The 22,611-nt window shown below is 51.5% G+C and overlaps 7 protein-coding genes across 7 annotated transcripts; 4 read left to right on the plus strand and 3 right to left on the minus strand.

Moving 5' to 3' along the window:
* Positions 1-123: 123 nt before the first annotated feature.
* On the minus strand, positions 124-1,796 carry IAR55_001985 (uncharacterized protein; the record flags this gene model as incomplete). Its single annotated transcript, XM_066945102.1, has 6 exons — positions 124-208; positions 322-529; positions 627-686; positions 792-891; positions 1,018-1,125; positions 1,377-1,796. 6 exons carry the CDS (start codon positions 1,794-1,796, stop codon positions 124-126), a joined length of 981 nt encoding a protein of 326 aa, XP_066805025.1.
* A 487-nt stretch (positions 1,797-2,283) lies between these two features.
* Positions 2,284-4,293, minus strand: IAR55_001986 (uncharacterized protein; the record flags this gene model as incomplete). Its single annotated transcript, XM_066945103.1, has 11 exons — positions 2,284-2,431; positions 2,493-2,620; positions 2,676-2,721; positions 2,775-3,094; positions 3,161-3,216; positions 3,269-3,428; positions 3,504-3,575; positions 3,632-3,731; positions 3,808-3,911; positions 3,965-4,097; positions 4,247-4,293. 11 exons carry the CDS (start codon positions 4,291-4,293, stop codon positions 2,284-2,286), a joined length of 1,314 nt encoding a protein of 437 aa, XP_066805026.1.
* A 409-nt stretch (positions 4,294-4,702) lies between these two features.
* On the plus strand, positions 4,703-8,677 carry IAR55_001987 (uncharacterized protein; the record flags this gene model as incomplete). Its single annotated transcript, XM_066945104.1, has 8 exons — positions 4,703-4,999; positions 5,057-5,601; positions 5,654-6,145; positions 6,236-7,879; positions 7,934-8,159; positions 8,212-8,333; positions 8,383-8,569; positions 8,627-8,677. The coding sequence occupies 8 exons, from the start codon at positions 4,703-4,705 to the stop codon at positions 8,675-8,677; spliced, it is 3,564 nt and encodes a 1,187-aa protein (XP_066805027.1).
* Positions 8,678-9,145: 468 nt separating this feature from the next.
* On the plus strand, positions 9,146-11,288 carry IAR55_001988 (uncharacterized protein; the record flags this gene model as incomplete). Its single annotated transcript, XM_066945105.1, has 3 exons — positions 9,146-9,321; positions 9,539-9,680; positions 9,864-11,288. The coding sequence occupies 3 exons, from the start codon at positions 9,146-9,148 to the stop codon at positions 11,286-11,288; spliced, it is 1,743 nt and encodes a 580-aa protein (XP_066805028.1).
* Positions 11,289-12,172: 884 nt separating this feature from the next.
* On the plus strand, positions 12,173-14,338 carry IAR55_001989 (uncharacterized protein; the record flags this gene model as incomplete). Its single annotated transcript, XM_066945106.1, has 8 exons — positions 12,173-12,448; positions 12,524-12,739; positions 12,833-12,951; positions 13,017-13,198; positions 13,286-13,581; positions 13,636-13,875; positions 13,941-13,968; positions 14,031-14,338. 8 exons carry the CDS (start codon positions 12,173-12,175, stop codon positions 14,336-14,338), a joined length of 1,665 nt encoding a protein of 554 aa, XP_066805029.1.
* Positions 14,339-14,766: 428 nt separating this feature from the next.
* On the minus strand, positions 14,767-17,695 carry IAR55_001990 (uncharacterized protein; the record flags this gene model as incomplete). The annotated part of the gene is made up of 9 exons (XM_066945107.1): positions 14,767-15,216; positions 15,366-15,523; positions 15,598-15,647; positions 15,702-15,819; positions 15,886-16,341; positions 16,398-16,830; positions 16,890-17,449; positions 17,505-17,532; positions 17,630-17,695. The coding sequence occupies 9 exons, from the start codon at positions 17,693-17,695 to the stop codon at positions 14,767-14,769; spliced, it is 2,319 nt and encodes a 772-aa protein (XP_066805030.1).
* Positions 17,696-19,330: 1,635 nt separating this feature from the next.
* On the plus strand, positions 19,331-21,735 carry IAR55_001991 (uncharacterized protein; the record flags this gene model as incomplete). The annotated part of the gene is made up of 2 exons (XM_066945108.1): positions 19,331-20,335; positions 20,395-21,735. The coding sequence occupies 2 exons, from the start codon at positions 19,331-19,333 to the stop codon at positions 21,733-21,735; spliced, it is 2,346 nt and encodes a 781-aa protein (XP_066805031.1).
* Positions 21,736-22,611: the final 876 nt, after the last annotated feature.

Here is a 22,611-nt window from a genome sequence, read left to right on the forward strand (position 1 = left end):
AGGGAGGGAAGGACGACTACAAGACCAGTCATCGTCTTAGAGGGCACATCGACAGAGTCGAGGGGCACAAAAGTACCAATTCTATACATCGGTAATCTGTTGTACAACGTTGTATCATGAGATTCACAAAGTATCTCCTCGCTCCTTCTTCCCACTTTTTCGCCTCACCTTCGACTCTTCTCTTTCTCGCCTTCGTTTCACCTCGAGTCTGTGTACAGAACAACAACAGTTAGTCTGATTTGTCACCTCCACGACAACCAGTGCAGCTGCTTCGTCTGCCGTACTTGGACAGCAAAGATCGACAAGGGGACAAAGACGCACGTCAACATGATGATCTCCACGACCTTCTCCACAGCCGCTGCTTCTGCTTCTTCCGGCTCTTGTCTCGCATACAGAGCGCTCTCTATCATCTTAGCGTACGAATTGACGAAAAGTCGGATCGCCCCGTTATCGTTGAAAGCGTCTGCGGCGGTGAAGAGCGGCTGTAGAGACGTGGGCGAGGACGTTGAAGATGGTGCTAGGGCTTGGCCTAAGAGAGGTAGTTGGAATCAGCTTTGAGCTGAAAGCATGATGCATCTCAAGGATGAGGAGATGGCACGTCACTTCATAATGGACGGACTACTCACGCATGGTCGGTAAGGTCGATAGGATGTATGTTCTGAAATGCATGTTCTCCCACTTGGTTCCTGCTCCCCAACAGATTCATCAGCTGCTGTCTGACATCTTTCCAATTTGGTCCCTGATAGCAGTCAAACATGGGAGACATGGGACATCGACGAACGGGCACTCACCAGGTCTGCCCCAGCCCTCCTGACGACCTGACGTGGCTTGTGAGATATGAGCAATGACTGCTGTCCGAGAATATTCCGTCGCTATGTGATTTGCCACTTTCTGCGGGAGGACATGGGATCTTAGTACATCTGAGTCTTGACGAAAGAGCAGCAGGACTCGGATCATTCACAGGTCGGATCATTCACGGGAGAGATGCTGACGCAGGTAAGCAACGAGTCAACTTACTACTGGTAGATCGACGGTCTTCGTCGGGATATACGGTCTCGGCATCGTCCTTAGTATCCGTTTGATGGAGAGCACTCGTGACCAGACGTGCATGATGGAGATGATGCCCTGGGGGAGAGGACAAGGCACAAATACTTATCAGCGAGTTGCGGCTGGATGCGCCAAGATGAATCGAATGGGGACTAGGGATGGCCTCCTAGATGTAGTGGGACGAAGGATGCTCCAAAGCAGAAAAGCGTTGTTCTGGTCATATCTTCTTCCACCGCTCATTTACACAGTCACCAGATCTCAAGCAAGCGATGATCCCACCCAGCTCCATCACTTTCCTCGGAGGGATATTTGAACAACATCACACTCACCAAAGCGACATAACTCCCTACCAGAATCACTATATTCCACTTCCTCTGCCCGCCCGTCCTCCAAGCCTGTTCTCCCAGTCCCCAAGCCGAACCCACCAACAACGTCGCGATGATCAAGATGAACAGGTAGAAACTCGAATGATAGAGTATGGACGAGATCCGACGTATGCTGAACAGAGGTGGTTTGTCCCTCTTCCTCCTCGTGGGCGGGATCGGTGCGTTCGGTCGAGCCGAAGCTGTGGCTGGCGTTTGGGAAGTCGAGGTGCCGGGTCCTCCACCGATGACGTTGGCGGTGGGTAGAAGTGATGGGCGAGGGTTCATGGGTGTGGAAAAAGAGGTGGAAGTTTGGGGGAAAAACGGTGAGGAGGGTATGGACGGTCGAGGTGAGATTGGGGGTATTGGTGGTTTGTTCGACGTCATCTTGTCGCTCGATTGTTCAAGGACAGGCGATACATGACAGATGTGAGCGATCGCGATGCCCCACTTCTCACAAGCAGTGTCTGGAATGAATTAATGGGGTGCAGCTGATGGTGTAAAATAACGAAGCGATTTAAAGACGTAGACTGAAACGCTAGGCGAGATCGAATGCTGTTGTCGTTGTTGTTGTGATTTTCGTCTACTAGTAATCTCCGGGTGTGCATTCGACCCTCGATAATGCCTAGATGCGCCAAACCAGCCTCGAGCATCGTCGATTTTTCCTGCACCAAGCATATCCAAGGACGCACTCTCCACAACAGATCATCAGGGTCATGCATATCATCTCAATATTGTGCTCAAGGCTTGCCGACCAGCAGCTGGCTTTCACCACATGCTACTATTCAACCGATATCCACTGAAAATATAATCTTGGTAAAGTCGCCTCCTGTCATCTCCCGCTTCTTCAGTACCTAGCCTCTACTCATCCACTTTAGATCCTGTGCTGCTCCAGCTGTCTCTCCAGTGCGGAGCTTGGGTGTTCTTCCCTCTCTGGACCCTCGTTGACAGTATCAGAGAACGCGGGACCGACACCAGCTCCCGGTTCAGATGGAGGTGGAGGAGCAGGTGGGAGCTCGTGTCTGGCAGCGGGCATTTGAACATCAGACATCTTGTGATCGTGAGAAAAACACCTGAACTTACGATTCCTTTCGTTGAGGTGCTGACATAGCATGCTGTCGGACTAGTTGTCGGAAAGAGCGGACCTCGTCTAGAATGAGGTTGCGCATCCCCGTGGTGGAATCTTCGTTTTCGAACCCAAAGTCGAAAGGCTAGAGAAGGCATCAGTATGGATGCTAGGTTGCCCTTGAGTTGCTTAAGACTTACCACCTCGCACAGAGGCTCGTCTGCAGGATCATGCCAAACCGACAAGCTAAGCCATATGTCAGCTTAGAAGCCACAATAACGGAAAGGAACAAAACTTACTAGGGATGTCCGAGAGCTTCCTCGCAACCATATCTCTTTGCAGGATCAAATGTCAACAGCTTCTGCAATAGGTCCAAAGCAAGCGGAGAGGCGTTCGGATACAGGGTTTTGAACTGGACTCTGGGTTTGATTGGTAGAGATCGGATGTAGTCTTGAGCTCTGGGACTACCAACTCGCCGTAAGGTATCTTCGGTAGGGGTACCGAGTAGGTTCAGAATCTTGTTCAGTTGATCGACGTAATCTTCTCCTTTGAAGATCGGTTTCCCACCAAGCAGCTCGGCAAGAATACATCCGACCGACCACATATCGATGCTTGACGTCTACATGGCCGGTGATAGGGAGATTGATCAGGGCTTGAACCGGGAGAAACGCATGGGAGCACTCACATAGTTGGCGAAACTCAACATGATCTCCGGCGCACGATACCATCTCGTCGCGACGTCTGCCCTTCCGGTCAGTCATCTCACCTGCTCTCAAAAAAGCGATGCACTTACATTCCGTCATGAAGCCAGCCTGACCCTGATCCGTTTGCACCGCCCCCGGCTGGAAACCTCTCGCGAGACCGAAATCACAGATCTTCAGCTCGCAATCTGCGTTGACAAGCAGGTTCCCCGGCTTGAGGTCACGATGCAAGACATTGGCAGAATGAATGTACTGTCACAATCGGATAAGAGTTGGCGTTGTCAGGCGGATAGAAGCGGGGTGAGAATGACCAACGGGTTTACGTACTTTTAGACCGCAAAGGGTTTGATATAGGAATGATTGGAAATGTGCGTCGGAGAGGGGCTGTCCCGAGCGGATCTACGTGGTAGGTCGGTTAGCAAGTTGGTCAAGGCGATGAGCTACAGAAAGCTTACAATAGCATGAAGATCCGCTTCCATCAATTCTTCGTACAGGTACACTTCGCGGAATTGTCCTGATCCGGGTGGATCGAATACTATGTCCATATCGTACAGACTGCAGATAGGTCAGGTCAGAGGGGACGTGACGCACATATCGGTCACGGTGTACTTGCCAGGTGATCTGTGCGCACGGGTCAGTACACAAGGGGTCGATTGGCAAGGAGCAACTCACGTTCTTGTGTCCTCTGAAATGATGCAGCAGTCGCAACTCCCTCAGACAACGCTTGGTGAGAATCTAAGCACAGCATGGATCAGCATAGGTGCATTGGATAGCAAGGAAGCTCTCACCTTCTTCTGGAAGACGTTGGTGACCTTTTTCACGGCGCACTGTTCTCCTGTCTGGGCGTTCCGAGCAGATGACACGCAACCGTATGCACCTTGTCCCAGCTCTTTGACGAACTGCCATGGTTGCTGGAGGACACTGCGGGTCAAGATGGCATCAGGGTTCGAGTAATGGTCGCCAAAAGTCATGACACGCTCGAGCAATACGACACTGACAAGAGCGAGTGCCCGTGCGTAGCGCTAGTATCTGAGGTGGAGAGCAGAGGTGGAGGGCCGGATCTGACTCACTAGACATTATTGGGGGTCTGGAAGAGCTGTCTGGGGGTTGCGTCCATGATGAGGATTGTGACAGTATGCTCTCTGACGTGTATGGAAGAGAGCAAGACAGAAGGAGGGCAAAGGAGAGAGATTCAAAAGAAATGCCGTGTCCCAGAAACCTATATAGTACTCGCTGTTACATTCGCACCCCATCCACACACTCTCGGACCTTCAACTTACATCGCCTTTCCGCCCTGACTGTATCACGTGATTCTATCGGCCATCATCATCACCTCGCGGGCCTAATCTTCGGCTCACACATTCCACCCACAGTGCGTGCCTATCATCGCAGCGGCCACCTCCCATATTTCGCTTTACTACCCTCTCAGAGTCAAAATCTTGTCGAGTGCGACAATCAGTTCAAAGTCAACGCCAATCCTGGCCGCCTTACTACACACCTTACCATTTTGGCTCATCATCCCATCCATGCCACCCGCCAGAGCACCGGCGAGACGCACAGCGGCATCTTCAGCCGCCGGGCCTTCCACCTCTGCCCCTCGTGCAAAGATCCCTCGAGCGGGTCCCTCTCAACCTGACATCAAGCCTCGAATAGCTGCGACCACCAAGGGGAAGGCGCCCCTCAGACCTGCTACTACGGTGCCTGCGACAGATCGAAAGCCTGAGATCAATCAAGGCGAGGAAGAATGGCAGGATCTGATGAAGAAGACGTATGGGGGCCAGAGGGGAGCTGATTGGTACGCGAAGGGTGTCAAGACCGTCGAGGTGAGGCTTCCGGCGAGCTCCCCAATGACAAGCGTTTCAGCTGATTTGTCTCAACAGGACAAATGGGAATTGCTACCTGCTTTCCTCAAAGTCAAAGGTCTCGTAAAACAGCATCTCGACTCTTTCAATTACTTTGTCAACGTTGACATCAAAGCCATTCTCGCCGCCAACGCCGTTGTCGTTTCTGACATCAACCCATACTATTACATCCGGTATACCGATATCCGAGTCGGCCAACCTCAACGGCATGACTCTAATCAGGTGGCATCGCGACTGACACCTATGGAATGTCGTCTGACCGACTCAACATACAGTGCGCCGATCTTTGTTGACATCGAATATCAAGGCGAGGAGAAGAGGAACAAGCAGAGAGGCGTTCAGATCGGAATGTTACCTGTCATGTTACGAAGTGACCTCTGTCACTTGAGCGGGAGAAATGAGGCAGAATTGGCGAGGATGGGAGAATGTCCGATGGACCCAGGTGGTTATTTTGTCGTCAAGGGAACGGAGAAGGTCATTCTTGTCCAGGAGCAGCTGAGCAAGAACAGAATTATCGTCATGAGAGATTCGAAGAAGGACGAGGTCATGGCGGAAGTCACTTCGTGAGCAGTATTTATGTTGATACAGAGTGAGACTTGACTGACTTGTTTGTAGATCCACTCACGATCGTGTCGTCAAGACCTACGTGGTGACCAAAAACAAACGAGTATACCTGCGACATAACTCTTTCAAGGAGTACATTCCAATCGTCATCGCACTCAAAGCGATGGGAATCACAGCCGATAAGGAGATTCTGCAGCTCATCTGTGGCTCAGACGAGAGATATCAAGAAGCGTTCGGTGTATCGCTGGAAGAAGCAGCAAAGGAGAAGACCTTCACTCGCCGACAAGCGCTGGAATGGATCGGTGCACGAGTATCGCCTAACCAAGCGAAAGACGATGGCTCTTCCGCTCAAAAGCTCACACCCGTTGACGTCGCCATGCAGGCTCTTGCAGCCATGGTCCTTGGTCACGTCCCGGTACGCAACATGAATTTCAGGCCGAAGTGCATCTATCTTGCGACGATGGCTAGACGAGTGTTGATGGCTATGATCGATGAACACATGGTGGATGATCGAGACTATGTCGGAAACAAGCGATTAGAGCTGTGAGTGCGCGATAATCCGGCTGAGCTGACGAATAGTGCTGGGCAACTTCTTTCGCTCCTTTTCGAGGACTCGTTCAAGACATTCAACAGCGAATTGAAAAAACGGATGGACAAGATTCTGGAGAAGAAGTCACGAGCCGGTCCATTCGACGCGGGCAGCCTGATCAAGCAGGGTGGCGATCCTATCACAGTCGCTTTCGTTCGTTCCATCTCTACCGGAAATTGGTCTCTCAAGCGATTCCACGTCGAAAGAGCCGGTGTCACCCATGTTCTCTCTCGACTCAGTTTCATCGCCGCATTAGGTATGATGACCCGTATCTCGTCACAGTTCGAAAAAACTCGTAAGGTCTCTGGTCCTCGTGCGCTTCAACCGAGTCAATGGGGTATGTTGTGTCCTTCAGACACACCCGAAGGAGAGGCTTGTGGTTTGGTCAAAAATCTTGCTTTGATGACGCATATCACAACAGACGTTCCCGAAGAACCGCTCATCAAGATGGCGTTCATGCTCGGAGTGGAGGATATCTCGTTACTCACTGGTAACGAATTGTATCGTTCCGGCGTTCACCTGGTCCAGGTCAATGGCAGTCTCATTGGCGTCACGCATACCGCCAAGAAATTTGTTACTACCTTTCGTAAACTTCGTCGAGCGGGGCGAACCTCCGAGTTTGTGTCGATTTACATCAATCATCATCAAAAAGTCATCTATATTGCGAGTGACGGTGGTCGTATCTGTCGACCGATGATCATTGTGGAGAATGGTAGACCGCGGGTCACAACCGAACATGTCCGATTACTGAAAGAGCGAAAAGTCACTTTTGATCATTTCCTGCGAGCTGGATTAGTGGAGTATCTGGATGTGAACGAGGAGAACGATTCGTTCATCGCTTGTTACGAGAGCGAGATCGATGAAGGCTCGACTCATCTCGAAATCGAACCATTCACTATCTTGGGTGCTGTCGCTGGTCTTATCCCTTATCCTCATCACAACCAGTCTCCTCGAAACACCTATCAATGCGCGATGGGTAAGCAAGCTATTGGAGCCATCGCCTACAACCAGCTCAACCGTATCGACACATTGCTTTATCTCATGACATACCCTCAGCAACCCATGGTCAAAACAAAAACTATCGAGCTGGTTGGGTACAACAAGCTTCCTGCTGGTCAGAACGCAACAGTCGCCGTTATGTCATACTCGGGTTACGATATCGAAGATGCTCTGATTCTGAATCGAGCTTCGTTGGATCGAGGGTTCGGCCGATGTCACGTTCTGAAAAAGCAGACTATCCCTATGCGAACTTTCCCCAACGGTACTCACGAAAGAACAGCTTATCCCGACCCTCTACCTCGGCCAGATGCGTACGCGTTTGTGGATAGAGCGGATGGTATGACTGCGCCGGGAGCTACTATCAACCAGTTTGACGTGATGATCCATCGAGAGACACCAGTAGATACCCGAGGTGCGGCCACCGAGGGCTATAAGCCAAGTCCAATCACCCACAAGCTACCTGAGCCCATCCAGATCGATAAAGTGATGATCACCGAAGGAGAAGACGGAAGTCTGATCAAGATCCTGACAAGGCAGACCCGACGACCGGAACTTGGAGACAAGTTCTCATCGAGACATGGTCAAAAAGGTGTCTGTGGTCTCATCGTACCTCAAGCCGATATGCCGTTCAACGACCAAGGAATCAATCCGGATATCATTATGAACCCTCACGGTTTCCCTTCACGAATGTAAGTGGATATCCCCTTCGACTACATACTCCGGAGCTAATATTTACATCACAGGACTGTCGGAAAGATGATAGAGTTGTTATCAGGAAAAGCAGGTGTTTTAGCTGGAAAGTTGCAATACGGAACAGCATTTGGCGGTTCAAAAGTCGTCGACATGTCTCAGATCCTTATCGATCACGGATTCTCTTACGGCGGTAAAGACATGTTGACGAGTGGTATAACGGGTCAGCCAATGGAGGCTTATGTCTACTTCGGACCGATCTATTATCAGAAATTGAAGGTGAGTGGGCGTCCCGCTGGACAGGAGCCTCAAGGCTGACACGCACGCTTAGCACATGGTCATGGACAAGATGCACGCTCGACCAACTGGTCCTCGAGCGAATTTGACACGACAACCGACGGAAGGTCGTTCGAAGGATGGTGGTCTGCGGTTGGGCGAGATGGAGCGTGATTGGTGAGTCGTCTGGCAGCTCGTTGAGCTCGGTGCTGATCTGTCATCACAGTCTCATTGGATACGGAGCGACTCAACTCCTTCTTGAGAGACTAATGATCTCGTCCGACGCCTTCGAGACTCAAGTGTGCGAGACTTGCGGGATGTTGGGATACAACAACTGGTGTCCCAAATGTAAGAGCGGGAAGGGCGTCGTGGGTCTCACGATCCCTTACGCTGCGAAATTGCTGATCCAGGAAGTAAGCATCTTCCTCAAGTTCCCTCATGAGTTGTGCTGACTCGACTGGCTTCTGCAGTTGATGGGAATGAACATCATGCCTAAATTGTGCATGGAGGATTCGGTGTAGACGTAGGTGTCAAGAGTGGGCGTGTGGGCAAAGGAGAGGTCGGACTACTTGCATGTGGAGGGGGAGGGCCGTGGGAACGGTGATAACTGCGACAATAACGATCAACAGATTTTGATATCATGCATGACACATACGCTTCTTACTGTATACTGACTATCGATGAATCTAGGGACGGACTGACCATCGTTATCTCGATTATGCTGGTCTCCAGGAGATCTGGATTCAAGCGAGGAGGTCGTGACGTAACGATGCTGAGAAGCATTCCACTTTGTCAATGTCACTTTTGTCGCATTCCTACGGGTGATGTCAAACTAAGTCAGAGACTCGTCTTGCTTGATCTCCTCCCTCGCTCAACAGATGGTGAATCGTCACAACCCGACCCTACGCGACGACTGTTGGCATCACGACTAGAGCGACGACTACGAACACATCACCGTTACGCCCACCAGGACCACACACTGAACGACGATGAGCAAGCAGATTTCCGTTGAGACTCCATCACTCTTATACCACTCCTCAGAGCCTCATCTGTATCCTACCAATGATCCTTCGATATCTTTGTTGGTGATACGGTTCAATACGCCAGTGAGAATCGATAGCGTGCGTATCACGCCCGAGGGAGTCAGGTCGATCTCTGGACCTGGGTGAGTGAGTTTCGTGTTCGGTTATGAGTTTCGTGTTCGGTTATACCTCTTTGACACAAATGAGAATCGCAAAGAGCACAATGATATCACGCCTAGAGACAAACGCTCTTGTCCCATGATCCCTTGTGCTCATCTGCCTCCCATCTTATCTTTCTTCTGATCCACAATTGCAACGTTATTACTATCCACTGACTAGATCATATCACATATCACATAGCGTCACCTATCCTCCCTCATTCACTGGCCAGATCTTACTCAATATATCACCTTCGAATCCTGTCAATGCGATGGCATCTACCGAGATCGTCGTAGAAGGGTGTGAACATGCGTCGGATTATGAGATTATGATGCCTGTTGGGGTACGTTGAATGCGCTGTCTTCTTATTTCGATCGAGGAAGGATGAAACACTTCTCTTACTCGCGCCTGCCTTTCACCCTCCACAACCAATCTCGCAATACACTCGCGCCGTACATGGCCCTGTGTCTTGTTCCTATAGTTTCTATCCATCTGGCTGGTACTAATCGCATTCCATGTCGCACAGGTCACGACGCGAATGATGATGTTGCGTTCCCCCGCTGAACGACTGACCATCTCTGTATACGGCTTTACCGACAAGAGCACAAATGGCACGACAGTGACAGACACTGCCGACTCTTCAGACGTAAATCCGACAAGCAACGAGGACTGGTCTTGGCTATGGGCCTGGGCTGGGAAGGACTACAATGCTCTGCTTCATCTGCTCAACGGTAGCACGCCTCGACGCATCTCTCAACGTGCTCAGGATTCACTCGACCTCTTACTCGACACGTCGAATGACCCTCAAACCATCTATTCTTCAATCATCTCTCATCCTACCGCACTCCCCTTCCTAATCTCGCTTCCGTCTCAATCTGCCCAGCCCGTCCTTCGACATTTGCTTGATCAACCAGAATACGCGCTGTCTCCCGCCCTTCGGGATCACATACCGCTCGATCATCCGCTTCGTCCTCTAATCCAACCCAGCTCGTCGGCGCAACATACCGCGGCATGGAGGCATCTTCATCTGGGCAGAGCTGCACTCATTGCCTTGGACGGGTGTAATGAAGAAGAACTATTACGGGTGGAGAGGAGAGAGGAAAGGAGCAATCTTGTCAGATTAGTCGCCGTCGCCAAGCGGTCTGCTGAAAAGATGGACAAAGAGTCAACCCGATGTCTTTCGATGGTATTGAGCTTGCTGGACCCTCCACCAACAAGCTCACTCGCTCTGAATTATCTTGCCAAGGTTCTGCCTCCTCTCACAGTGATGGCCAACGTACGCGGTGAATCTCGACGGTTGTCTCTGCCTTTGTCACACGCTCAACAGGTGGTTACGTCACTACTATCAGTCTCGACAGAGATCATAGATGGGAAGTCCGCGCTGTCAACGGCAATGTCTCTCGCGCAGCCATATCTTCCGCAACTCCAGGCAAGTGATCCTCTTCGGCTCTCCTTCTCTCCCACATTGCCGACCATTTCTAAAAATTCAACACACTCTGCCGACACTGCGGATGATCGTCGATTGTCTCGTTTGGCTCATGCTGTGGATACCGCATCCCAGTCATCCGACGCCCCGCAATCATCACTCCAACATGTGATCAGCCCCGCAGAACTACTATCACTTGTTGCTCCTTCTCTTGTCAAATCTTTATCCACTGCGTCAATCCCGCCATTTGAGATAACACCCAGCACGTCGTATGCGAGTCCCGCGGAATCTCAAGGGGCAAGTGCGAGAGCGTGGGCCGGGAAGGTGTACTCTTCGCACGAGTTCCGGACGAGAGATCAAGGTCCCAGTGTCGGGTTGGGTATCGCAGGTTTGGGAAGTGGTCATTCCATTGCTGTCGCTGCGAATCTGGGAGTGGTCATGGGAGGTGTCAGTGCAAGTGGTGGAGGTGGTGGGTCTAGACCTGCGAGTAGGCACGTGGACGAATATGGGACAAGGAGAGCGTGAGAGATAGTAGTACAACGCACGATGAATGTAACGAAGATTTCCTCATGCATGTCTTTCTTGCAAGATCAAGCTCGGCGAACTTCCACCTCGTGTCAGGTCACCTCATCTCGCAACTGCTGCTAGCGTACTCAAGTGATTAGCGAGATCCATACACAGTCAACGGGTATATATCTCTTTATCGTCTGTCCACTTTCACCCACTTCGCACTCGTCCGACTCTTTTGAATCCAGGGATATGTATCATCACCCCGAGATCTTATCATTTTCAAAATCTCATCCCTTTCCTCTTCTAGTCACTCCAACCCGCCTGAACCCAACCACCCTGAGATGGGGACTAGTGCGAGTGCACGTAGACGCAATCCCCCACTCTTGTCTCTTTGATCATTCCAAGTCAAGTTGTCCTATTCTCGGAAGAGATATGAATCACCAATGAAATTAGCTCGTAATCGGCTCAGAAGGTGGGGAGAGTGGGGGGAGAGTTGGGAGGATGAGTGGGGGTGGGGTTTTTTGTTTGATTGATCAATCCGGATCAGATACATCCCTCTGATCATCTGTTTCCATGTACTCGTCTCAGGTAGTTCTACTTTATTTGTGTATGATCGACTGATTGAACCGTTGAAGCGGGAAGAAAGGGCAGTCACCATCATCGCAATCGCCATCGTCGTCAACATCCTCTTCCCATACACGAGGTCATCTTGCCCGACACCTCTGGTACTCTGCAGTCGCGATACGACTGGAAACGGGTGCATGGACATATACCGCAGCGCAATCTGTCAACTGGGACGATCCCTGTTGTTCGGCGACTGTGAACAACGAATTAATCGAGTATCCCCCTTCTTCCACTTCGAAACATCATCTCTCCCCCCCCCCCCCACCCCACCCATCATGACCCAATCAATCCTCTTCCTCTCCCCGACAGTAATGACGGGTGATCCATCCATCTCTCCCTTCAAAGCCGATGTCTTCATCTCATCCGGTTTTATTCAGGTCATAGCTCCTCCAGGCCAGCTTGATCCATCGATATATGGAGATGGGGCCATTCGAAATATAGACGCGGACGGATGGGTCTTATCGCCCGGATTCATAGACATGCACGCTCATAGCGATCTGTATCTCCTCACTCACCCCGAACACGAAGCCAAAATCTCACAAGGATGCACTGTGAGTCTCACGACTCATTCAGCAGAGCTGCGCTCAACGAGCTAACTGAGTTTGGTTTCGGTTTTGCGACACTAGACCGAGGTGGTAGGCCAAGACGGTATCTCTTATGCGCCCGTTGAAACACCCGCTCAGATGCTGGCGATCAGAGAACAGATCGCTGGGTGGAATGGTAATCCCAACGAAGAGGATCATCTCGGAGTCGGGCTGTTCGAATGGAAGACTGTAGGCGGATATTTGGATTGTCTAGAGAGGAATCGGACGGCTACCAACGTCGCCATGCTTGTCCCGCAGGTACGTCACATGTTTATGAAACCCAGATCTGCTGTAAAAAGTGGGGTTCTGATACACCGTTCGAGTGATTGCTGATGGAATCTGGGTTTACAGGGGAACCTCCGACTACTCGCCTGTGGACCATGGGATAGCAAAGCCACGCCGGACGAAATTAGTAAACAGGAGGAGCTATTGAGAGCAGCGATGAAAGAAGGTGCGGTAGGCATGTCGAGGTGAGTGCGGGACTACCTCTCTCAAGCCCGAAAGGTGTACCAAGTCATCTGATAACGACCCTCAGTGGTCTGACATACACACCTGGGATGTACGCTTCCACATCGGAACTGGCATCCTTGTGTCGGGTACTGGGAAGGGAATTTCCAGGAGCATTCTATGCTCCACATCACAGAAGTTATGGGTTCAAAGCTCTCGAGAGTTACGGAGAGATGCTGGGCCTCGGTGAAGCGACAAAGTGTCCCATCCGTGAGTTTTTCGAATTCTTCAAACTACCGATACGCCATCGCAACATGCTCTGAAAGGCCGTATATCTGCTGACTTCCCATATCTTAGACCTCACCCATGCCACACTCAACTTCTCCGAGAACAAGGGCAGAGCTCCCGAGTTGATTACCATGATAGACCGAGCCAGATCAAGCGGTGTTGACGTCTCGCTCGACACATATCCCTACTTGCCAGGCTGTACTACCCTTGCGTCTTTACTACCCAGTTGGGCAAGTGCTGGTGGACCCCTGGAGACTCTGCAGAGATTAGACAGTGAGATGACGAGAGAAAAGATCAGAAGAGCGATAGAAGTGACCGGCTGTGATGGCGGTCATGGTATCCCGACGAACTGGGACGAGATACAAGTGAGCAAATCAATCTTCTCAGCTTATCAATAACGCTAACATTCACTCTTTCAGATCGGCTCCACATCCCACCCAGACTTGACAAGCTATTCTGGTAGACGACTGGCAGAGGTCGCACGGTCTCTCGATGTTCCCCCGATCAAGGTCTTCTTCGACATACTGCTGAAAGACCGTCTCTCGACCAGTTGTATCATGCACATTGGGAATGAGGAGAATGTGAGGGAGATTATGTGTCATGAGACTCATTGTTCCGGCAGTGATGCGATTCTGCACGGCAAATCGACGCATCCCAGGGTGAGTGCGGGCAGTAAGAGTGTCTACGTTGCATGTCATGATGACTGATTGTCTATCATTTCTAGGCTTACGGTACCTTTCCTCGTTTCCTTGGTGAATATTGAGAGTTGAGAATAAAGTTGCCAAGATCACGAATTGACACACACATTTTGCAGGTCACTACGCTCGAGACCTGACTCTCATGTCAATGAACGAGATGATCGCTCATCTTACCTCTCGACCAGCCAAGAGAATAGGCATCTACCCTCAACGCGGTCTCGTCGCCGAAGGATCAGCTGCCGATCTGGTCCTATTCGATCCCGAAACCATCCGGGACAAAGCGACTTACGAACTTCCGAAACAGAAGGCAGAAGGGATCCGATTCGTGTTGGTGAATGGACAATTGGCGATGGACGAGGGGAAGCTGACAGGTGGAAGAGGGGGTAAAGTGTTGAGACGGAACGATGATGGCAAGGTCACATGAGTTTGGCTTGCATCTATGCGTTAATCCGATATTTGGCGACCGGGGGTGGGGATGACCCATCTACATAGGCGTAAGCTGCAGATGCTCATAAGGAACATATGCATACAATGCTCGTATTGCCGATTGGCCATTCGCAGGTACGATCGTACAGTGTCCTGTGGAAATGCCCGGTACCCTACGGAGCGAGTTTGGTCTGATACAGCATCGCTTAGGAGAAACGTTTCTCACTCATCGACCTGATCTCTAGACGATACAAGCTAGATGACAAAGACACAAGGTCGATACATCTGGTACAAATTCGTTTTCCATTGTGCAATCGTCCATTTCTTGTTTTGTTCACGCGTGCATTCGAACATTCGCTCATTTCGTTCATTCGTCCATCGTTTCGCCTAAGATTCGAAAGCTCTTGCTGGATCCCGCCCGCTGGGTCAACCCCTCCTCCTTCCACTACCCATCAATCTCCTTAGCAACGTCGCGTTCTCCCTCGCGATACTCTCCCCTTCCGAAATCTTATCCGCCACACACTCAATCACCTCCTCCACCTCGCCCCCGTCCAGGGTATCGCATCTCCCATTCGTCCTCAGGATCTTGTCCAGCCAATCGATGATGGTGCGCTGGCGGTCTTGTTTGGTTGATGGCTGAGCGTCGATCGCGATGCCGGCGGTGGTGGTGGTGGTGGTGGTGGTGGTGGTGGTACCGAAGTGTAGATGAGACGAGGTAGTAGACGATGATGATGTTGACGCGTGATGTTGTTGTGGGAGATGAAGAGCATGTCTATGGATATCGCGATCACGACGAGGATGATATGATGTGGAGGGAGAGACATTCGGCAGATCATCCCCTTTAGCACACGTCCACGAGTATGCCCAGCACACGAGCTAAAGATGAAGTGATAGCTTTGACATCAGCGATTTACGACAAGAATGCAGTTGGGCGGGTGTCAGGGAAATGAGATGGGTATGTGTGCATCTCGATGTAGGTGTGACGTAAAGGGACGAGGAGTCAAGACAAAGAGTAGATTACCTACCGTGGTGAGAAACACCGCCCAAGGGGTGTACAAGCCCCATTCGCTGAACAACGTCTGTCGCAGATATCTTGCACATTGCCAAACGCAGGTCCACGAGTCGTCTGTTTTTGCCCACAGTCTCAATCGTCTCTTCGCGTCGGCATACTGTCTCGGGCCGACTGCGATATCACCAGCGTCAGTACGAGCACGGTAAGCTAGGCATGTGTCTCTTGCAATTCGGAAGAACACTCACTCGTCGCTCCACAGAAGGAGGTAGATCCAGCAGCCACATGTAACATAGGACTACCAAATCAGTCAGCCACTACCACCGCCACCGCTAGATCTCTTTCCACTCACATATCACTCAGGATGGAGATGATGCCAATTGCAAATGTGTCCCTCATATCCCTAGACTCGACCGTCGAACTCATGTGGACCAGACTTTCCTCATACGCTGCGCGAAGGTTGATAAGGGCTAACGACAAATAGTCAGATGTTAGCAGCAGGTACGGGAATGGTGGAGAAAATGGACTCAGCTCACCATTGAAGACAATCGATCGCCATTGCTTGGTGCCTTCTCTGAATCGGATTCCCATTCCACCTCTTGTCCTACAATCCCAAGCTATGGCCAATAACCCGATCAACACCATCTGCACAGTCAAGTTGTTGTCCAAATCCACTCTGAAAGACAGTTTCTGAGCGCCCAAGGTCGCAAGAATAGCCGATGAATAACCCTCGGCTACGCTGCTGACCTCGAATTCGGGATGTAGTCCAGGTAAATAGCCTGACCTATTCGTCTTGGGCTTGGTGGCCGGTTCGGCTGTTGGACCGCGGAGTCCAAGCCACTCGTGTGCAGTCAGAGCGTCCCATTCGTTTCGAGGACAGGGAAGGATGAGGTTGTGAGCGAAGATGGACAGTTGTCGCGAACAGTGCTGATTCCAGAATGCAGAGAGTTGAGTATCAATCAAGAGGACACAGTAGGCTGCTCGACGGCGTTCTGGAAAGAGAGGACAGCTGAGTGACGACACCATCACACACGCTTGATTCACGTACCCTCTTCCTTTGCCCACGCCGACCAAGCTTCTTCACCTCTCACCTCGCTATCTGGCTTGCCCAATACTCCTATTCCTTTCTTCCTCGAATGCGCCACCATCACAGGCCACATACATTGGGCCACGAACTGACTTTCCGCCGTGGAATACCAGGTATCATGGACATGGCACAGACAGAAGGCTTGCAGAGTGGAGATCGCCATGTCCAGGCCGCATTCCTGGACCAGGACGCCTCTGATCTTCTGGACGAGTTTGCTGAAATCATGTCGGGGTGTCATATGTACCGACCCGATGATCGCCATCATGATGACCAATTCTGGTGGAGCTGCGTTGAGGTCGAACGTTCCACGGTGGATGAAAGGAAAAGTCGGTGCGGTATGTGTCCAATAACTGGCAAGCGCTTCGATGACGAACGATAACGGGACGTCGAAGTCCTACAGCCGGTAGGGTAAGTCGTCCGATACGATATTGTAGGTGGATGATGTAGACTCACAGGAAACGATCTCTGCAACCTCGCTATCAACATGACTGAAGCCACATTGTTGTCCTGCCCTCGCTCTGCTGACTCTTGCTGCATTCTTGGTAGAGTTATGTCCCAAGGCATGTCCACCATCAAAGTCTCATTGAAAGGAGGTGCCAAGCTTTCCCAGACCAACGTTTCCCAATTCTCGGGCGCAAACACGCCTCCCCAGTCACCAAAGAAGTCTCCAATCACGAAATCTGATTGAGTGACCTCTGCCGACGGTAGAATGGCACCATTGTTGTCGTTGATACTCTGGGGATTGTTGGCGGTGTTTGTGCTCGGAACGACGGGTAGGGCTATGGGAGGCGAAGTGAGAGCGGAAGATGGCTCAGACGAACGAGGTAGAGTCGAGGCTGTCACCGGTCGGATCGTATCTTCCGACTCGCTCGTTCGCCTCCGTTTAGATCCATAATGCAACGACGACGATGCGGAGGCTTCACCGCATATATTTCTCTTTTCATGACGTTGGAGTAGGTCAGGGCGTTTGAATTCCCTACCGCATCTCTCGCAATCATGCGTCTCTTCGGAATCTATCATACCAGATGAGTGATTGGGTGATATGGGTAATCAACAAGGGGGACGTACGATTCGCTGCATGTCGGTGCAGATGGTCCTGTGAGTGACACCAAGTTATCAGATCCACTCCACGGTCCAGACATTACGTTCGATCATTTGTAACACTCGCAAGCTGAATCGTTGCGGTCACTCACCTTTCTAGTGAACGTCTTCGAACATCCGGTGTATGTACATCGATAGCAGCTCGGTCCAGCCTCCATAATCTCGAGCGCGGGTCAGTCGGCGGTGGTGGTCCGTATGTACATGTGATTCATGTGATACCAGGACGAGCGGTCGAGTTGAATGGGATAGAGTGATAAAGCTACCTATCACTGGCAGTTGAAAGCCAAACAGACTGCGGGAAAACGCGGGGGAATTTGATCCCGTTGAAACCAAAACAAAACCATCCATATCAAATCTGCCTATCAAGCACTACTCTAATGCACTGCATGGTCGTCTTGTACGACGATGCTGATCAGGGCGATCGACTTGTACCGCACCGATGAGTAGGGGGTGCTGTCGGTATCGGCTTTGATCCGTTGGCAGAGAGGTGGGCTCTGCCTTGTCATCCCACTTGACGTGTCCGGTCACGAGTCAACACTAGCCATGACATGCCTCCACTGATAGTGATGAGAGCACATTCCATCCCAACAAGTGGGACCATGCACATGTGAGCTACAGAGTGTATCACACCTCTCCCCGCATCATTCTCAAGCCTGTTTCACGGTTCCAGGCACATGCCTGTCGGCGGAAACCCACCATTACTGCATAAGTGACCTCTTTTCTTCGTGTCGCAAGTTTGGTCCGAGTCATTTCGGGAAGGATCCTCGGCATGTGCCTGTTGCATCTGGCAAACCACGTTGTGACCATTTGATTCCATCCGTTACCGTCATGTCGGACGAGTCGAGCCCTCGACTGGGATTACTTCCCATTTGATGTATCCTTCGGACCTTTCGCGACGGCGTCATTACGGAATGACACAGTGCATGACTCGGGTGAATAAGTAACGATGTCTCTCGGCCGCGCTGTTGGCGTTCACGAGTAGTACATACCTACCTACCTACCTACCTACATACACACACGTACCTGGAAATGTCTCACATTTGGTAACATACAGCCGTGTGCGTATTGGAGGGGACTGTCATAAGGGATTCGTCCGATTGGATCCGAGGTGACCGGAATAGGAATTATTATCCTCATCGTTTACTGAATCCGGTCTCACATCTGCCTGACGAGCATCAGGGCTGTCTGCTCTGCGCTGCTGCTCCTTCCACTGAATGGAATTCTTCTCATCGCACATGACGTACCTTTTTTTTCTTCCCATTGAATTGTCTGGGAACGACGTAACTACGGCACGACGGCACGGCTCAACCGGATACTAACGAATGATGATCAAACAGGCACCCGGGTGGTGAATCACTTTTATTTTTTTTGTGTTCTCCCGTTTTCCTTGGGGAGGCGTTCGTTCGTGTAAGAAGAAAACTTTCTTCTCGTCACCCTCTGTCATCATCATCACCTTTACTATTACCAAGCATGATAGATCAAGACACGATATGACATGATCTTGGCGAACGCCCCAAAACTCCACTTGTCCGAGACATTCTACCTTTTTTAGCGGACTGCGTCGTCCGAGACATTCCTTGCACATTTCATTCCGCTGCATATATATAAGAGGATACCCACCCGTGTTCGTCAGAGATCTTTTCCCTTCTTTCTTTCCTAACCCACCGACCAATCTATACATTCCGACGCCCTCCTTGAATCCCTTCAAGCTCTCCGTCCATTCCTTCCACCCCACTCCCTCCATCGTTTACAACCTTATAACGACCAATCCACATACACCATCAAACCCAACCATGTCTTCTACCTCACTCTCAATCCTCCTTCTTGTCCTCCCTGCGCTCGTCAGCGGTGCTGCTGTCGTGAAGCCCCGTGATTACTGGGGAGGTGGTTACAACTATGGTAACTCGGATGCGTACTATCTCGCCCAAGCCCAATCGAGCGTCTCGGGTCTCGCACCTGGCTGGTCTGCCGCGGGTTGTTACTCTGATTTCGGGTGGACCTCCACATTGAACAAGGCTTCCGGCTCATCTTGGTTGATGAATTACGGCACCTGTACCGACTTCTGTTCCAGTCAGGGATACGCTTACGCCGGTGTCGAAGCCGGATGGAACTGTTACTGTGGCGACTCTATCGATCGTTCAGCCAGTATCGTCGACTACGGTAACTGTGGCACCACATGTCCCGGTAACTGGTGGCAGGATTGTGGTGGATCAAACTACATTAACATCTTCCATTTGGCCACTGCACCCGCCCCTGCTCCTCCTGCCGCCTCTTCCAGCGCGCCTGCCAAGTCATCCATGTCTGCCGCCGTCTCCAAATCCTCTTCATCGGCTTCTGCCTCGAAGTCCGCGTCTTCTTCCGCCGCTGCTTCTTCGTCTTCCAGCTCAGCTTCCAAGTCGGCTTCTTCCAGCTCTTCAGCAGCGACCAGCTCATCGGTGGCACCCAAGTCTTCTTCCGCTTCAGCATCTTCGAGCTCGTCCTCTTCTGCCGCTGCTAAATCGTCTTCCGCACCTGTGAGCTCGTCATCGGCATCTGCAAGCTCGTCTTCGGCCGCTGCCTCTTCGGCTTCATCTTCAGCATCCAAGTCGTCTTCGGCTTCTGCATCCTCTGCCAGCGCCTCGTCGGCTTCGAGCGCACCCAAGTCGTCTTCGGCTGCTCTCATCTCCTCATCATCTTCAGCTCCTGCCGTGTCATCCTCAGCTTCAGTGTCTTCTAGCTCTGCTGCTGCTTCGTCTTCCGCGGCACCCGTGTCTGTGAGCTCAGCTCCTGCTGCCTCAGCCTCGTCTGCTTCATCGAGCGTGAGTTATCTTCGCATGCCACGTTCAGAGAGATCAAGCTGATATCACTATTGTGTCAGGCTGCCGCTTCATCGGCATCTACCGCTTCTGCGTCATCTGCTGCTCCATCTTCTGCCTCAGCTTCCGCTTCCAGCTCTTCAGCTGCCGCTTCTTCGGCTGCTCCTTCCAGCAATCTGGTCCCCAGCATCGCGGTCTCCGTCCCTGCTGTATTGCCCTCGTTGTCGGCCGCTAGCTCTGCGGCTTCATTGTCTGCTGCTTCGTCTTCCGCTGCCGCCGCATCTTCATCGGCTCCTGCTCCTTCAGCTGCGCCTTCCGACGTCGGTCTTCCCAGCATCACCATCTCTCTCCCAGTCGTCGTTCCTTCTAGCTCTGCCGCCGCTTCGTCAACTTCTAGCGCTGCCATCTCCCTGCCCACTATCCCTGTCCTTCCATCTGGTTGGAACACAGGTCTCTGTATCGAAGAGGGACACGACAACGGAGGTCGAGCATTGGCCAAGGCTCACTACGCGTCTTCCGACATGACCCAAGCCACTTGTGCCGCTTTCTGTTCATCGAAGGGATACACCATTGCCGGTCTCGAGTACTCTACCGAGTGTTGGTGTGGTGATGCTTTGAGCAGCGGTGCGTCGCTCTTGAAGCAATCCGCCTCTTGCAACATGCCTTGTGGAGGCGCCAGTAACACGATCTGCGGTGGATCCGGCGTCCTCACATTGGTCGTTTCCGACATCGCCTACTCTGTTCTCAACGCTGAACTCACTGGCAAGATCGTCACTCTTCCTTTGGGTTGGTCGGCTGCGTCTTCTCCATGTATCGCCGAGGGCACTTCTGGACGAGCTCTCGCCGCTGCGTCCACCGCATCTGACGACATGACCATCGACAAGTGTATCTCGTTCTGTGACGCTTCCGGATGGCAATACGCCGGTATCGAATACGGTCGAGAATGCTATTGTGCCAACGCGATCACCGGGGGTGCATCGCTCACTCTCACTTCCAACACTTGCAACATGCCTTGTGCCGGAGACGACGCTTTGACATGTGGTGGTAGTAACGGGCTCCAATTGTACCAGAACCCGGGGAACGCGCTCGACTTGTCCATCATCAACGGATTCGCTCTTCAAGGCTGTATCCAGGAAGTTGCCGGACGAGCACTCTCCTCCAAATCCTTCACCGACCCCCAGATGACCGTCGAGAAGTGCACCTCGTTCTGTTCTTCCAACGGATTCGCATTCGCCGGTATTGAATACGGATCGGAATGTTACTGCGGCAACGGATACTCGAACGGCGCCTCGCTCGGTCTTTTCTCCAACCAATGTACCATGTCTTGTCCCGGTAACAACAAGGAGACTTGTGGTGGACCCAACGCCCTGACGGTGTATGTTTCTCCCGCTGGTCTTCTGTAGAGAAGGATATGTAGAGTACATAGAGAGGTATAGAAGAGAACGAGTATCGTGACATGCAAGAGCTGCAGTACAAGAACAACCGTCCAATACAAGCAAGTGTCTTAGCCGCAATGTCGTTTGTCAAACAGCCGGAGACTCGTGGTGAAGGATTCTCCCATGCTGGCAGGACCACATGAGAGCCATACAGACCCTCGCGTGTCAGCGTCGCAACACAGATAAGGTCCACTCCCCTGCATCCATTGCTTCAATGTCTGACTGACCCCATGCAAGAGGTCGTCGAGACACAAGAACCGTGTTCCCTTGTCGATTCGCTTGCTGCGAATCAATCATCATCCTCGCTCAAAGTATGCCAGGTGGAGAGAGAGATGATGTGGAATTGCGTAAATCCAAGTCACTCTCTTCGCCGCCGGCTTCTCTTTCCGGGATCCACGTGAGCATCCATACAACTGGTAGCTGTTCAGGGACGATAACGTACGTAATCCCTCTCCTTTTCGAAATACGTCTAAAATTAGTTATCGCATCCGAGAACCACCCTCTTCTTCCCTAATCGACATCATGCACAGCAAGGGGGCTGCTACTCCACACTGTCATGTTTCTATAATTGGCAGGAGAGAGAGGGGGGGGGGGGGGGGAGGGTCACAGCCCGATAGGATGACCCTTTGTGATGTAATGCAGCATCACTCAGCATGACGTCTGTGGTCTATCCACCCGAGTCACTACCACTACTACTAACTACTGCTGTAGTCACAACAACAAAGGAAGGGGGGGAGACTCGTATTGTATGCGTCGACATGATGTAATTTCCATCAACACATATCCACTGGATCACACAAAGGACCACGCTTTAGACGCTACATGACGTTTGAACAGACTGTG

The sequence above is a fragment of the Kwoniella newhampshirensis genome, chromosome 3 (assembly GCF_039105145.1).
Source record: "Kwoniella newhampshirensis strain CBS 13917 chromosome 3, whole genome shotgun sequence".
Taxonomy (NCBI): domain Eukaryota; kingdom Fungi; phylum Basidiomycota; class Tremellomycetes; order Tremellales; family Cryptococcaceae; genus Kwoniella; species Kwoniella newhampshirensis.